We start from the raw sequence: 15,372 nt of genomic DNA, 5'->3' as shown, positions 1-15,372 counted from the left end.
AGCCTCAGCCCCTTCAGGTTCATTCACTGAGGACAGATGAGGCCTCTGCCTGCCCTGCAGCATCCATGCTCCCAGCCTCTGTGACCGCACGAGGCGAGGGCCTCGGGCTCCAACCTGCGCTCAGTCTCCCCTGGGCCTCACTGTCACCTTCTGGACAATGGGTCCCTCACCCCTCCTCAGCCTGGAATTCAGTCTGAGATCCTGACCCACAGTGGTGTTTAGGGCCGCCCCGGCTTCTTTGGCACCTGGGGAGAAATAAAACACTAAGAACTCTAAGCCCAGTCTCTTCCCCCATGCTTTTATTTTTAAAAAATTGTACAAAAGAGGACAATTTAAGGCTTGTCAGAAATGCAGAGTCCCAGGCGGGGGCCCTGCCCCAGCCGGGCTGGGACTCTGCCCTTGGGGGCTCTGCCCCATCATGTTTTGCTCCTCCAGGACACGGGGGGTGTCCAGAAACACCCTGGCCCTTCTGTGTCACCCCAGGCTGACCTCTGTCCCCCTAGCCTAGTTTAATGCTGTGCTGTCCATCTTGAAATTCTTAATCCTTGAACAATGGGCCCCACATCTTCATTTTGCAAGTTATACAGCTGGTCTTGTCTGTCCCACTCTGAACCCGGGTTTCTTGGTCCATGCAGTACCCAGGAGTATGCAATGGAGTGTGTGGAGGGGCCCCTGCGCAGCCCAGCCTAGGCTGGGAATCACTGGCTTTCAAAGGTTTCAAAGGCTAGAGTTGCTGCCCCTGCCACCCACAGGCCCCACACAGCTCCAATGACTTGCTTCCCTGAATGCCTCATTCCTGTGCCCTCTCACCTGCCAGACCTTGCAGTGTGGCCTCGATTGAGGTACTTGCTTTCTGAGCCCCAGTTCTAAGATGAAGGGGGCAGTCTCCAAACATCACTCAGCTCTGACCTTCTTCGACTTTTCCTTCTTGCCTGCCCGCATGCCGAGCTCTTATTCATAGGCCAAAGCCTCATCTAAAATGCCCTTTCCTCCAGGAAGCCTTCTTTGCTTCCCCTTTGGACTTTCCCAGATCAGGGTCCCTTCCTCTGGTCCCACAGGACTGGAAGTATTTCTGTCTGGTTCTGTTCCTCCCAGACTAGAGGCTTCTAGGGGACACCGTCCCTGCTCACAGGTCAGCACAGACAGGTTGAACAGTCTCGGATCCCACGCTGGGCATCTGATACGTTATGAGGACGGGTCCAGATTTGTCAGATTCCAGATTGGCTCTTCCTCTGTTCTGTGTGATGTTGGAACAGCCCTGCCCACTTCTGAGACTCGGTTTCCCCAACTTCAGTGCACTCAGGTGGGTATGCTCTTAATCCAGCCACTCCTCATGGCCATAGGGGCTCAAAGCACATGTGCAGCCTCATCCCTTGAAGTCTCCACTGGTCCCTCAGCAGGTCCTGCAGTGTGGCCTCATGGCCTCTGAGGGCGGGTTTGGATCCTCCTGAAGGAAATGATCCTGTTAAGTCTCTGGAGACCCTGGACGCTCAGAAACACCTCTCCCTACCCTCAAATCCTCCCTGCCCTCATCTCCACACCCCCTCTTGGCCAGGGGTAGATACCCAGGATCAGACAGAGATGCAGGCTGGGTTTAGGCCCAGAATGAAGGCATAGGGACTCCATCACCATTTAAAATTTATCTGTGTCTCCCACCCTCACCTTAGCTCCCAGGGCCTGGAGAGGCGCAGAGGCTTTGTGGACCCCCAAGCTCACCTCAGAGTACAAGGGTGGAGGGCGGAAGCGGAACTCTTGGATGTAGGTAAAGAAGGGGCCTTCAACACTCATGTCAGTGTCCTGGAGTAGTGGGAAGGGGCTCTGCTCCACGGCCACCACCTCTGAGTACTCGGGAGGGGCTGGAATCAAGAGACACGGTGGGTGAGCAGGTAAAGGAGGAGAGCCTCAGAATTGGAAACTATGGCCAGGAGCCAGCTTGTGCCAGTTCTGAGGCTGTGGAGCTGTGTGCCCTTAGGCTGGGATTCTGGGGGGACCCATGGCTGCCAACATAATTCTTACTGAGCACTTTTACAGGCATTGAGGCTGGCGGAGGGATAATCAGCCTGGTAGCCACTTCTCTGTCCACCCCCCACCCACAGCAGGACGGGGAACTCACCTTCAGGTTGCTCTGGCAGGACCCCCAGCCCCCAGTCCAGCAGGAAGCTGGCATGGCTGCCCACGCTGGACGAGCGGCTGCCAAAAGGATGCAGAGGGATGGTGCCAATGACCAGCGGCAGTTCCAAGAGCAGCTTGGATGAGCCTGGGATGTCTACACAGACCTGGAGGAATGAATCATAACGGAGGGTGCCCAGTCAGCCTTGGTTGCACCCTCCTTCTACAGAAGGAGGACTTTCCTGGGCCAGGGGGATAGAGGTCCCAGCCCCAGTCTTGGGGGATCCCAGTCTAAGGGACAGAGCAAATGCAGCCACCCTGGCCTCCAAGGATACTCTACCTTGAGGGCGTAGTCCACATGTAGTACACGGCAGTGCAGGATAGAAGGACCCACAGGTGGGATCCGCAGCGCCCGGCCCTGCCACAGCACCCGCCGCCCGGGGCCCACAGGCTCTCCCGAGAGGCTAGCCACCACTGCTCGTTTCTGTTTGCGGGCACCTCGTGCCATGAAGGTCTGTGTCTGGACCACAGCCGCCCGAGGCAGCACTGGGCGCGTGGAGCTGTTGTCGATCTCGGCAAACACTGGGATGACCTCACCTGTGGAGGGAAGCAGCAGGGCCTCAGTTTCTCCACTTGCAACCCCCCAATACTGGCTTTCTTCCCAGTCCAGCCTCCCCCATGCTACCTGGCGTGTAGCCCTTGCGGTCGATCTTGGCTGAAAGGGAGACAAGGCCACTGTTGCTGTACCAGGATCGGGCAATTTTCTCCTGAGCTCCTGCTTGAGGGGCCTGGTAGGGTGGGGGAAAAGGAGGAAAAGGGCATGAAACGGGTTCCTCTGTGCAAACCACAGACCCTCTGTAGCTTTCAACCCCCCTCCCCCCGCTGAAGGAGGACTTGGGGCAGGGCCTAGTTTCCTGGTTTCTTTTTAACAATCTAGCAACTATTCATAAAATGGGTCCAGGCATATGACCCATCTCATTAAACTAAAATGAAATTAACAAGCCAAGCGCTTAGTGCGTAACTAGCATTCAGTAAACCATTATTATTGCAAACTCTGATTGTGCCCTATTTCACAGATGAGACTTTGGAAGCTCAGAGAGGGCGTTACACTCACCCGGAGACACACAGCAAATTGGAGCAGCTGGGATTTACACCTGGCTCCAATGGACTCCACAGGCATTCCCATGTCTGCCTCCCTCCCTGCCAGGGCCTGGCTGTGACCCCCACTTTGGGAAGGGAGTGAGGAACCAGTCACCAAGTAGCCAGGATCTACCTGTGATGCTCCTATCCCACCTCCTCAAGGGCAACCACTCACCAGCAGAGCAGGTGTGTTGATGTCCACAGGCTCAATAACAGTAAACACCTTCCTTGTCCGACAGGCAGGGATCCAGGGCCGGTGCAGGGTGGCCTTGATGCAGTATCGGACACTGCCATGTTTGCCTTCAAATGAAGTCACTAGCGTCCTGTGGGTGGAGAGAAGAAGGCGCTTCAAGGGGCGAGATTCAGAGACAAGCCGGCAGGGGATTCCCAAAGACTTGAGGGTATGAGAGACACAAGACACTCCTGGGGCCCCCTCCGGGAGAAAGTCATGTAGCTCAGAGGTCCCCAGATACTAAGCAGAGGAGTCCCAAACCTGGGGGAGGGGGTGCTGCAAGCTTAGGGACTCCCCCACAATCCTGCACCCATATGACTTACGGTGGCAGCTGGAAGCTGAATGGGAACTCATGGCGCCCAGGAGGCAGTGTTGTGATCTCTCCAGTGTCTGCAGGTAGAAGCAAAGAGGGAGGCTCTGTGGCTGCGCCGGGATCCCGAAGCGCCCAGCACGTGCGCCGTGCAGGGGTTCCCCGCCGGTACCTGGCGTGAGTAGCATGGTACGGTGGCTCACAATCTCCACGCGCTCGCTGTAGCTCTGCGTGTACGCGGTGCTCGAGCCCGCGCTGCGGGACTCGGTCCAGTGTACGTGGGCGCGGCCCCGAGCGTGTAGCTTCAGGGAGCCCACGCGCGCCGGGCCCGACAGCTCCAGTAGCACCCGGCCAGCCACGGTCTGGCCGCCGCTGAACACCGGATCGGCGCCTGCGCTCGAGCCATCCAGCTGCACCACGAACGCTTTCACCTTGTCAAATAGCATCGCGCCCGGGAAGCGAACTCTAGGGGTCCGGAACCTGGCTTCGAACCCGCGACTTGGCGGCGCGAAGTGCGTACGCTACAGCCTAAGGACGCGAATCAACCTGGCGCGCGCAAGCGCATTTACCAACCAGGCCGGAGACTCCTCACGGTTGGCGCCGGCGCTGCCTTTATACGGCAGGCAGAGGCGGGGCGAGACGCAGGGCACGCCCCCGGAAGTGAATACGCCAATGGCGCGGCGAGAGGCGTGGCTCCGCCCAGGCATGGAGCAAAATAACAAACTCCCCAGCTCTCGGCCGGCTGCCCTCTACCCTCATTGACCATGGGGTGAAACGGAAGCACCGAGGGCAAGAGCACGTATCTCAGACTCCCTAGGTAAAGAGGAAAAACTGAAGCCTGGAGGCGAGACCTGAGCCTGAGGTCACCTAGCAAAAGCATTCTACCCATCGGTTTAATCATCAACCGGTCGCCACTTGCAGACGTGACTCGAGGCATGACCAGCCCTAGCTGGAGAAGTGTGGAACGGTCTGACCCTGGCCGGAGCCTGAGCGCCTAGGACTACCTCGGACCTCAGTTTCTCCCCTTCTGTGCAATGGAGGAGGAAGGAAGAAGTGGATGCGGCCTCTTTCCACTAGGGCACCTGCTGCCCCCTCCTCTGATTCGAAACCCGCTCAGCTGGCTGACCCGAGCTAGTGACAGTCTCTTGGAGTCTGAGTTTCCACGTTTGTAGAGCCAGAAGAAAATCAGTCCCGATCTCAGAGGGTTGTGCATGAAGCACTGTGTAGCTTGACTCCTCCCAGAGCCTCTTGGATCAGCAACCCGCTCCCGGCACACTGCCACTCGGCTGCGCCTCAGCGCTTTCACCCAAGTTGCTCCTACAACCCGTCGTTTCTTTCCCATCTTTCAACATCGTCCCCCCTCCCCCCGCCCCGCCTCCTCCAACTCCTACTTGCCCTATAGGCCTAGCTCGTCCCCTCACAGACTGGGCCGAGTACCGGAGAAGCTAATGGCATCCCAGGGTCCAGTGCTACGGTGTGCCTTTGGGGCTATGGCCCCTCTCTGGGCCTTAGTTTCCTTACAGTTGGGAGCTGCCTGCTCATGATCTGTGGGACGCCTGCGCCCTCTGGTGGCAGCAGTATGCACTGCTGCTCGAACCCACTCCCTAACTTGGCCAACCCCTTTTGAGTCTGGCTCAGGCCACGCAGGAACCTCCCAGAGGCCTCAGCACACCCCGTGTCGGCGGCCATAACCAGACACGGTCAACCAGTGATAAGGGTCAGAGAAGGTCTAAAGAGATGGGTAGAGGCTGTTCACTGAGTGATCAGCCTGGGGGGCTGCCTGGAGGAGGGGTCTATGGGTCTGAAATGAGGGGTTGGGACCTTCTCCCAGGGCCAAGTGGAGCCTAGAAAGAGGACAGGAGGCCATAATCCCAGGAGGAGGTGGAGAATAAAGTGACCCTGGGGGGATAGGGAGTCTCATACTGAGCCAGTGCCCTCAGTCCATTTCACAGATGGGTCCCCAGAGGCTCAGAGAGGGGCAGGGCCTCACTGGAGGTCACAAAGCAGCTCCACAAGCTTCACGCTGCCAGTATCTTAAGGAACCCACCAGTGAACGGGACCAGGGAGAGTAGGGTGAGACCAGACCCAATTTCCCTTGAGTCACAGGGAAAGGGAAGTGTCTACAGGGCCCCTTCCTGCCCCACCCCATGCCCAATACGCCTTGGTTTCCACAGCTGGTCAGGCCACAGCTCCCACACCTGGGGGCTGCTGGGACAAGGCTGCAAGTCTGTAAGCAAAGCATCTAGTGTGTGCAGTGCTGGAAAAGAGGGGGCTGTGGGTGGGGAGCCAGGTCTGAGCTGCTTCCTCCCTCTGCCCATTTTGCAGACAGGTATAGTAGGGTCTGCCTTCCCCCAGAGGAGGTGGCTAGGGCAGCCAGAGAGGCCAACATCCTCCTCAGCCACATTGCACAGTGCTGGGGCATAGACTTGCTCTCTCTTGCCCCTGTTTTGCTCCTGACTGACTATATGGCCTGAGGGCAGGGGACTGAGGTTTAGAGCAAGGTAGGGACATGCCTAAGACCTAAGATTCCCAACCTGACCCCACCCCAAGTCTTCTCCTTCCTGGGATGCATTCACACCCCTTCATCTGCAAACACCACCAGAACCCCTAACCCAGGGAAGAACTGGTTCCGTGAACACTGGGGAGGGGTACTGGCGGAACGTTTGACAGGGGCCTTCTTTGGGAATCAGGAACCCCAGGCCTTGGTTTAACGAGGGATCCTGGGTCCAGAGAAGAGGATCTCCCAGCTCCACCCAGGGATTCCCCCAGAATCCATAGGGGGCCCCCACCCCACAGCTTCTAGATCAATGGCGTTCCGGCTCTGCAGGGAGGGGCACCCAGGTCCTGGGAGTGGTTCCTGGCAAAAAGGATTTTGGAAGCGGGTAAGTGGGTGAGTGTCCCAGTAGGAGGGTCCACACCCTAGGGAGGAGGTCCCCACTTCTTGAGATGGGTCACCCGACAGCACAGCCTCTAAGTCGAAACGCTGGCTCTGGAGAGGAGCGCCCAGACTTGGGCAGATGGTCCCTGGGAATCCTGGCTCGGGGGTAGGGGCTGAGCGGCTTACCTCGGAGCAGCAGCTGCCGCCGCCGCAGATACGTCTCCGCGGCTGCGAAGTCGCTGGACACCGCGTTCACACCCACGCTTCGGCCCTCGAGCCAGTGCGTGGCCGCCCCGCCGCGCGCCGCCACTTCGAGCGCTCGCACCCGCAGCGGCGCCGCCGCCTCCAGCAGCACCCGGCCGCACAGCCGCTCCCCGCCGCGGTACGCGCCGCCCGGGCCCCGCGCCAGCTCCAGCGCGAAGCTGCGCACGGCCCCCGGGCGCATGGCGCGGGCCGGGACGCGTGGCGTGGAGGACGCGCCCGGCTCGAGTCCGCCCGGCACGCGCGACCAGGCGCACAACTGGGGGCGCGTCTGCAGATCTCCCTCGTCCTCGCAGCGCCCGGCGCACTCGCCGAACTTTCTCCTGCTTCTGCGAACTTGTGCCGGCGCCGCCGGCCCCGGGCCGGGGCGTCGTTGGCTGACTTCCTGGTCCTCTGCCTCCGCCCCCGTGACGCGCCCTGGCCTCCAGGGACGTACCCGCGCGGTTGACTTTGCTACCCGTCAAAGCGGGGCGCGCCTTGCTTTTTTGGGGTAGGCTCTGTTGAGTCAGAGGCGGACCGGGGCGGATGTGGCTGGCCTGGAGCAGAGGCAGCCACCTACCCGACTGTGTCTTGTGGTCTCATTTGTCCCCTACCCGGCACTTTTGGACCAGGCACCTCCCTAGCCTCCTCCCTGGTCTCCCTGCCACCAACTGGTTGTTTCCGAAACACACAAAGCTCGGGTCTTGCTTCTCGGCCTTTGCACTGGCTGTTCTCGGGCTGGAAACTTCCTTCCCCAGATCTACTTTTCCAGCCCCCACCCCCACGCCCAAATGTCACCTCCTCAGAGTCATGCTTTGGACTTGTTTATTTCTTTAGGGCTCTGGTCGCTATGTTTGTGACTGCTGTGTGTTTACTGTGGCTCTCCATCAGACTGGGTGTTCCCAAGGGTGAGCACTGTGCCCTGTTCCTCGAATTTGATCTTACATTAGAGGAAACTAAGATTCCAGAGGGGCAGCCTAGAGCCCCTGGAGGTGGCAGAGTTGGGTCTCGAACCCAGGTCTGACCACAGCCCACCCACACCTGCCCAGACCCTTCTTGTTCTTGTGCCCAACCTATCACCCCCAGCCAGGTGGCCCACGGCCTTATCACAGGCTGCCAAGGCCTGGGCTCTCAGCGGGATCCAGATTAGCCAGGGCCCAGCATCTGCCAAGCACCACAAGCCCAAGGCCTAGAGGGACCTTTCTGATTCTACTTATGTCTGGAACCCTCCCCTCCATCCTGCCCTAGAGGGGTCTCTCTAACCCCAGGATCACATCACTCCCCTCCCCATGGACTGCCCTCCACCCAGTCCATTCGTCCCTTTGGCCTGTGGACCCCCACATTTAAATCCTGGCTCACCCCTCCTCACTCTGTAGCTCCAGGCAGGTGGCTTCACTTCTCTGAGTCTCCCCATCCTACCCTGGTCAGGTTCTGGTGAAGAGTCAGTATGATTGTTTACATTACATTGTCTGTATGCAGTGGGTGCTCAGCCTGTGTCCAATGAAGACTGAATGGCCCTCCTCAATCATGTCACCTCCCCTGCTAGAAAATGACCCATGGCCCTGCTGGAGCCTGGCCCATAGTCGGTATTCCAGCAAAGCCAGCTGGAAGGATGTCCTGATGACCTGCTGCCTCCCACAGGCCCAGGCTGGGCCATGCACGGTCCCTCTATGGGTATCAGGTAAGACTGGCGCAGATGTCCTCCAGGAGGTGTCCCTGACTAAGCTCAGGCCTGGAAGCCTACCAGGCTAGAATGGGGATGGGCTCACTGGACCCTCTACATCCAGTCTGAGATCTTGGGCCAGGTGTCCACCACCCATGTTATGATTTTGAGTGCCCCCCAGCCACGTATAACAGGCAGCAACTGGGTGGGGTCCTGCTTTATTCGGAACTGGCAAGGACCCCTCTCCTGGCTGCTCCGCACCCACTGGGGGCCAGGGGGCCAGTGGAAGCTCCAGGCTCCCCCAGCTCCAATCAAGGAGGAAGCGGGCAATGGCCCACCCCTGCCCTAACTGGTCGTCTGGCCCTGCCCCGTGCCCTCTGCCCAGATGGGCTGGGTGGGGCGGGCTCCAGTCCACTCAGCCCAACTCAGCTTCGGCTCCTTGAACTCCAAGAGGCGCCACTGTACAGGGCTTCCTGGGTGGCATGGAGGTGGTGGCCACACGATGGCCAAGATTGAGGGGTCTGGTGGCAGGTAGGGCTGTCACCCGCAGTCTGAAGGGGCCACGGGTGGCCACCAGCGTGGGGGACTCCAGGCCACCTGGTCCAGGGGGCCAGGGCCAGGCTGGGGAGGCAGGGTTGGTGGGGGCGGGTGTATGGCTTGGGCGATGAGGCCAGGCAAGGCCTGCAGAGAGGTGCCCAACGCATCCAGGCGGCTTTCAAGGGCAGCCAGGCGGGCCTCGAGCTCCTCGTGCTGGGCGTGCAGCTCGGACATGAGGTCGTACATGACATTCTGGGTCTGCCACAGACAGAGAGGGTGGGAGAGAGAGGAGAGGCCAAGTGAGAGACAGGGAGCAATGGACACACAGAGAGACAGCTGACCAGCTCCGGTTGGGTGGGGGCTCACTAAGGAGACCCAAGTGGGGGGCAACTGTGAGGGCATCCCCCAGCGCAGCTGAAGGGAATGGTGGGAGAATAGGCGAGAGAAGAGAAAGGTCTTGAATGCCAGGCTCAGGGCCAGCAGGCCAAGGGAAGGTCAAGGGAGGTCCTGAGGCTGAGTGGATGTGATCAGAACTCCCATGAGGGGATGAACCAGCCACATGGCCCGTTTAAGCCAGAGGGTGGTCTTGCGTGATTCTGGGACAATGCTGCCCCAGGGCACACTCGAGGGGGAGGAGGCTCAGTTGTACTTCCCGCATTAGACTAGGGAGGGGATAGGGGCCTGGGGGGAGAGGTTACCACCCCAAGGATCTGACCTGGTCACAGACTGGGGAACACGACAGGCACAATTACTGTGACAGCAGGTGGTGGGGCATCCCTGCCATCTCGACTGCTCCCCACAACCCAGCAAGCAAAGACTGGTTCTGCCACTGTCCAGATGGGGCCGGGAGTTGCTGGGGCAGCCCGCCACGAAGGGACAGCCCTCGGTGCAGACGCCGCTCTAGCCACCAGGTGGCGCTAGAACATCGTTCCGTATCTGGGCCCAGCTCCGCACAGATCAGACCCCTAGACGACCGCAGCTCACCGCCCGTCAACCCAGATGGGAGGACTGAAGGGGTGGTACCCCACCCCGGCCTCGCACCCCAACCTCTTGCTCTGTGGGAGACAGGTCATCCTTCCATACCACAGCTCCTTACTACACTGTACACTCAGCTTCTCCCTTCCAGCCTCCACGCCTTCACCTGGGCGTGCCTTCCACCTGCTACTGGTAGGCCAACCCCATTGGGGATGAACACATGCCTCTGGGCACCTCCTAGGACCACAGATCCTCACCTCAGCCTGCCTCACAGGGCCACTCAGTCCCCAGGGCTAGAGAGTAACGTCTGGTAGCATCCAGCCCTTGGACGGGTCTTTGTGGACCTCTCTGAGGTTTAATTTTTTTACATTAGAATATACATTTAATTTTTGTTGGAGAGAGACCAATTAAATCAGCAACCTTGGAAAGCATTAAAATTTAATACCTAAAAACATTTTAACCTCGTTAAGTTAAAAAAAATTAGAAACCCTATAATCCAATCCAGTGAAAGACTTACTTCAAAGAAGCCTTTGTTAAATGTCTTTTGAGAGTACACTGCTGTGATTACAAGGTTTCAATAACTTAGAAATTCAAATTTGAATTACGTATATTAATGAAGGAAGTGTGATATGGAGAATCCAAACTATAATGTCTAGTACCTCAGTTTTTCAAGGGTATTTTATATGTATTCATAGCTGTAAATCTCATCTGACATCAAATTAGTTGGCCAAGGATTTCTATATGCTCTTAAGATTATGCTCCTCCTACTCCCAATTGAATGATTCCTTTGGGGTTCTAGAGTATTTTTTTTCCTCTGTAGTGTTCTCTTCCAAATTAAGTTTATGTGGGTTAATATCAAATTACATTGCATTCTCTTGCTAGTTATAAGGGGGTGAGTCCAAAATGTGATGAGTTTAAGCAGTAAAATAGAAGAATTCACATTTTCTGAAGGTAATATTAAATTTGGCTCAGATTGATTAATTGATTAGGGATGGAGCCGATTAGCAAAGTTCACACATAAACTATTTATGAAAGGTCAGAAGGGAGTTTAGGATAGTCTGACAAATATTCTGAGAGCTTGCCTAACTGGAGTTGGGTCAGTTGACACCTTCTAACAGATGAATAAAACGCAGGGAATAGGATGGGACTTGGCATTAGAACCAACAAACAGATCCATTTATAACACAAACTGATCTTACAGAACTCTTTGCAATCAACTTTAATCTCCTGAAAGATGTTTAATTGCTATACAAATAAGCTTTCTCCTGATGCTGTAATTTGAATGTATATCCACAGCAAAAGCCGTTTGTTTTTCTCTTAAATTTTAGAGCTTGTGTGTTGATGACATTCCTAAATGTAAAAATACCACTTCATCAATTTAGCCCACTAATTACTTCTTCTTATTAAAGTGATTTTATTAGCTATTCATTAAAAAATAAAATAGATGCCAACATTAAAAAGTAAAGATTTTACACTCAGATGTAGATTTCTAGCATCTCTCTAACCATCAAAGCCTCTGGTCGCAGTGGACCTCTACAGACAGGGCCAACATCCCCTGGTGGCTGGTCCCTGCCCACCCTGCATCCCTTGCCTGTGTCACCTGTCTGTACTATGGGCACCAGCACTGTCCCTCCCTCTGTGGCAGGAGATGGGCTCTGTCCTTTCCTGAATACCCACCATCCTCCTCTGAGGGCCAGACCAACCCCTTCTGGCCCAGGCTGCTGCCCCAACCGCACCCAGCCCTGCTCACCTTAGCCAGATCTGCAAGCGTATTGGTCTGGTCATTCAGCTTCCCTTGCTCAATCTTCACACTCCGGAGCCTGGGGGACAGATGGTGGACGGGGTTGAATGGAGGCTGCAGTGGGGCCATGGGTCCTTCCTCCAACCACCCCAACCAGAGGCACCCAATGAGATATGCAGTGGGGGATGAGGGGCAAGTTGGAGGTCAGCCCCCTTGCAGCCCCCTTCCCTCCTAGCATGCAGGGGGCAGTGGGGCCTGGGGGGCGGTTCAGCCACCACCCACAGTGCCCACATGCACTCACCCCCCCCCCCCCCAGGAAGAGACTTACTTCTGAGCTCTGGCAGGACCCGGCGGAGCAGAGAGAAATCACAAGGCAATTTTAATCTCAGCACAGCTGGGTGGCATGTGCCCAAACCTTCCCGCTTCCCATATGCACCACCCCAGGGCCAGGCTGGGACCCTGGACAGCGGAAGGGCTGCTGCCCTTGCTTGAGGAGGTCTAGCCTCTGAGGGGGTGGGGTCACCCCTCAGGGATGCACTCTCCCTCCAGCAGCGCCCACCCAGCAACTGCAGCTGCCTTCAGCCTGGCAGCTCCACTGTATGCCACCCTGTGCCAAGTTCCTGGCCCCGGAGGTGGCATTTAGTCCAGAAAACTATGCCTACACCATTTCCCAAGGAGGAAACCAAGGCTCACAGGGGCAAAGCTAGTGCTCACTGGCATCCCAGCAGGATCTGAACCAGCACCTGCCACTCAGCTTCTGCCGCCTCGGCCCCCTGGACAGCAGCCTATGGGGTGTGGGGGGAGTTGGCCAGTGTGTGTCCTCACCCCTTCTCTCCATCCCTTCTGTAGCTCAACCAGCCCAGGGAGGCCATTCCAGGTAGGACTCTCCTCCTCACTGGTCCAAACTGAACCCCTGCACGCCCACATGTGATAGATGCTCGGAGAGGCCTCTTGGGGCCCACCCATGCTGGGTGCTGCCAGGATGCCTGGGAGGACCTGGCCCTCAGTCTGGAGAAGTGGAGGTGGATACAGACACCTCCAGTCCCAGAAGTCTGGGGGTGCCCTGGAGAGGAAGCAGAGGCTTGCCAAGGAGCCATTGACATACCTTCCCCGTGGAAGTCATTCTTGGCATCTCTGGAACCTTCCTGTTATGGGTTGAATGGTGTCCCCCTTCCCCTAAAAGATACATTGAAGTCCTAATCCCTAGTACCTCAGAACATGGCTTTATTTGGAAATAGGGCCTTTGCAGATTTAACCAGGTTAAGATAACTGATGTCCTTATTTTTTTAAAAAAAGGGAAATTTGGATGCAGACACACATAAGGAGAACACCGTATGAAGATGGATTGGAGCGATGCTCCTATAAGCCAGGGAGCTCCTGAGTCTGCCAAAAGCTAGGAGAGAGGCCTGAACAGATCTAATGCCTTAGAGGGAGAATGGCCCTGCTGACACCCTGATTTCAGACTTCTGGCCACCAGAACAGTGAGATCATAAATTCTGTTTTAAACCACCCAGTTTGTGGTACTTCGTTAAAGTGGCCAGTAGAAATTCATACACTGCTCAAACCCATGCTGTGTGCCCTCAATCCGTCCTCTCTGAGACCATTTCTTCCTTTTCATTGGCTGTTCATACAGCGCTCCCATCGTGGGGCCTCTCTAGCTCAAGAAGATGCCGTGGCTCCCGCATACCTGTAGATGGTACTTCCGGTCTCCCTGGCACTGTGCTCATTCCCACCTCCCTACCTTTGCCCAAACTGTGGACACTCCTTGGTATGCCTACCTACCTCTCAGTTTCTCGTCCAAATCTCATCTACCCTTCAAGCCCTGGCGCAAACTTGCTTGATTTCATAAGCTGTACTCGTAAGGTCACTTTTTGGTGAGGGGGTACAGGCGGACCTGAGGGTGAGTGAGACAGTGTTGCCCCAGAACAAAGGGACACAGGTGACTCCCAAAGCAGATACTTTCTCCACAGACCTGGCTCTCCTCAACTCCTACCCTCCCACTTCCCCCAAAGAACCTTCTGGGACATCCCTTGGGGCAAGATCCAGTGCAGGGCCATGCCTGTGTGCCCCATGCCTGACACAGAAGCTGGTGCCGGAAATGTTTGTGGAGTGACCAAATGAACATATAGAGGGTGGTATTATCAACAACAATGCCAGTTCTCATTTTCAGAAAATATTGTGTGGCAGGCAGGGTCCGGTCACCCCAGCTGTGTGTAATCCACGCTCTTCTCGTGGAGAAGAGGCAAGTTACTATTGTCTCCACTTTACAAATAAGAAAATGAAGCTTGGAGTAGTGGAGTTGCTTGCTCAGGCCCCACAGTTAGGTGACAGAGACCAGATTGGGACCCAGTGGTCAGTAAACATCTGTTGAAGGGTCAAAAAGGAAGGCCTTGGGGTCATGTGAGGAGACAAGACTAACACCTCGGCACAGTGAAGTCAAGTAAGTGGGGTGCCAGTTCCCTGCCCTGCTTTTTAGGTAATATGGAAGCAGAGGCAAGAAGCAGAGGTTTGGGGTGCCATGTGTGCCTGAGTGCTTGCTCCGTGCCAGGGACTATGCCAGGCATTTCCACACATGATTCCATTTAGATCACCCCACAGTCCTGTGAAGCAGGGACTGTAATCATGAAAAAGTAACCCAATTATAACAGTAAACATAATAAACGCAAATGGACTAAACTCTCTAGCTAAAAGACAAGGATGACAAGGGGCTCAAGGAGACTTTTGGGGTGATGGATCTGTTCATTATCTTAACTGCAGTGATAGTTTTGTGGGTGTATATCTATGTTAACACTGATCAAATTGTACCCACTAAAGAGCTGCTTTTGACTGTATGCCAATTATACCTTAATAAATCTGTTCTTTAAAAAGAAGCAAAAGTGATTAAACAGAATTAAAAAATTAAAGTCCAGCTGGCTGAGCTTTCTCTCCCATGGCTGGTCTCTCCATGTCCACACTCCTTTACCCTCTGGTGCCCCAGGAGTTGGGCCACCCCAGCCACATGCTGGGATCTCCCCTGAACAGCTGCCCTGCTCTGTGGATCATACCGGGGTCCTCTGTGCTGCCTCTAGCTCTGTTTCCTAGGGCTGACTTCGTTGTCTTCCTGTTGTACTAGTTCAGATCCTAACATTGTTTACCTCACTTCCCGATTCATCAGCCCGTGAGTCTGGCCTGGGAGGTCTTGGGGCAGGGATCTATCTGGCTCACCTAGGGCAGCCAAATTGAGAATGGGGTTTTCCAGGATGTAAGAGATGGGAATGTATTGGCTCATTCTGAAAAATGCCTAAAAACATATTTTTTTCTATTTTAAATCAGGTACCATCTGGCTCAGCTGTAATTTATATTTGAGTGCTTGATCCCACAGGATTCAGAGCTGTTTAAATTCTAGACTGGGCACTGTCCCATTCATCCTATATGGGGCCACTAAGCATTGAAATGTGGATGGTCTGAATAAAAACAGGCTGTAATTGTAAAATACACGCCAGGCTTCAAAGATTTGGTACAAAAAGTTTTCTAAGATATCCTGTTAATTATTTTATATTAATCACAT

General features: G+C 55.6%; 2 protein-coding genes across 6 annotated transcripts in view; both read right to left on the bottom strand.

Annotated features, from left to right (window-relative positions):
- Window positions 1-282: 282 nt before the first annotated feature.
- ARRDC2 (arrestin domain containing 2) lies at window positions 283-7,237 on the bottom strand. 3 transcript variants are annotated; one of them, XM_064480005.1, is made up of 9 exons: window positions 6,856-6,952; window positions 3,964-6,648; window positions 3,805-3,871; window positions 3,425-3,572; window positions 2,795-2,897; window positions 2,450-2,706; window positions 2,114-2,276; window positions 1,717-1,856; window positions 283-1,447 (listed from the first exon to the last, which is right to left on the bottom strand). In XM_064480005.1, the coding sequence occupies exons 2-9, from the start codon at window positions 4,235-4,237 to the stop codon at window positions 1,394-1,396; spliced, it is 1,206 nt and encodes a 401-aa protein (XP_064336075.1). In that variant the 5' UTR covers window positions 4,238-6,648; window positions 6,856-6,952; the 3' UTR covers window positions 283-1,393. The 3 variants fall into 3 exon arrangements, with proteins under 3 accessions (XP_064336075.1, XP_031293470.2, XP_064336074.1); XM_031437610.2 differs by lacking the exon at window positions 3,964-6,648 and having other exon boundaries at window positions 6,856-7,237; XM_064480004.1 differs by lacking the exon at window positions 6,856-6,952 and having other exon boundaries at window positions 3,964-6,834.
- Window positions 7,238-7,361: 124 nt separating this feature from the next.
- KCNN1 (potassium calcium-activated channel subfamily N member 1) overlaps window positions 7,362-15,372 on the bottom strand; it is a 30,535-nt gene continuing 22,524 nt past the window's right edge. For 2 of the 3 annotated variants that reach the window (XM_064480003.1, XM_031437608.2), the window contains exons 8-9: window positions 11,835-11,904; window positions 7,362-9,367 (exon numbers count right to left, since the gene is read on the bottom strand). In XM_064480003.1, the coding sequence (XP_064336073.1) occupies window positions 9,113-9,367; window positions 11,835-11,904 (325 nt within the window). In that variant the 3' untranslated portion in view covers window positions 7,362-9,112. The remainder of the gene's footprint in view (window positions 9,368-11,834; window positions 11,905-15,372) is intronic. The other variant, XR_004131932.2, reaches the window with a different exon arrangement.

Source organism: Camelus dromedarius, chromosome 27 (genome assembly GCF_036321535.1).
Source record: "Camelus dromedarius isolate mCamDro1 chromosome 27, mCamDro1.pat, whole genome shotgun sequence".
In the NCBI taxonomy this organism is placed as follows: domain Eukaryota; kingdom Metazoa; phylum Chordata; class Mammalia; order Artiodactyla; family Camelidae; genus Camelus; species Camelus dromedarius.
This window is presented reverse-complemented; position numbering and strand designations above follow the sequence as displayed.

Bases quoted from the DNA above. Each gene is read 5' to 3' on its own strand.
- ARRDC2 (XM_064480005.1), bottom strand. From the start codon at position 4,237: ATGCTATTTGACAAGGTGAAAGCGTTCGTGGTGCAGCTGGATGGCTCG. The intron at 3,872-3,963 runs GTACCGGCGGGG...TTCTACCTGCAG, and splicing joins TACCATGCTACTCACGCCAG to ACACTGGAGAGATCACAACA. The intron at 1,448-1,716 runs GTGAGCTTGGGG...CATTTCCTTCAG, and splicing joins CTCCACCCTTGTACTCTGAG to GAGGATCCAAACCCGCCCTC.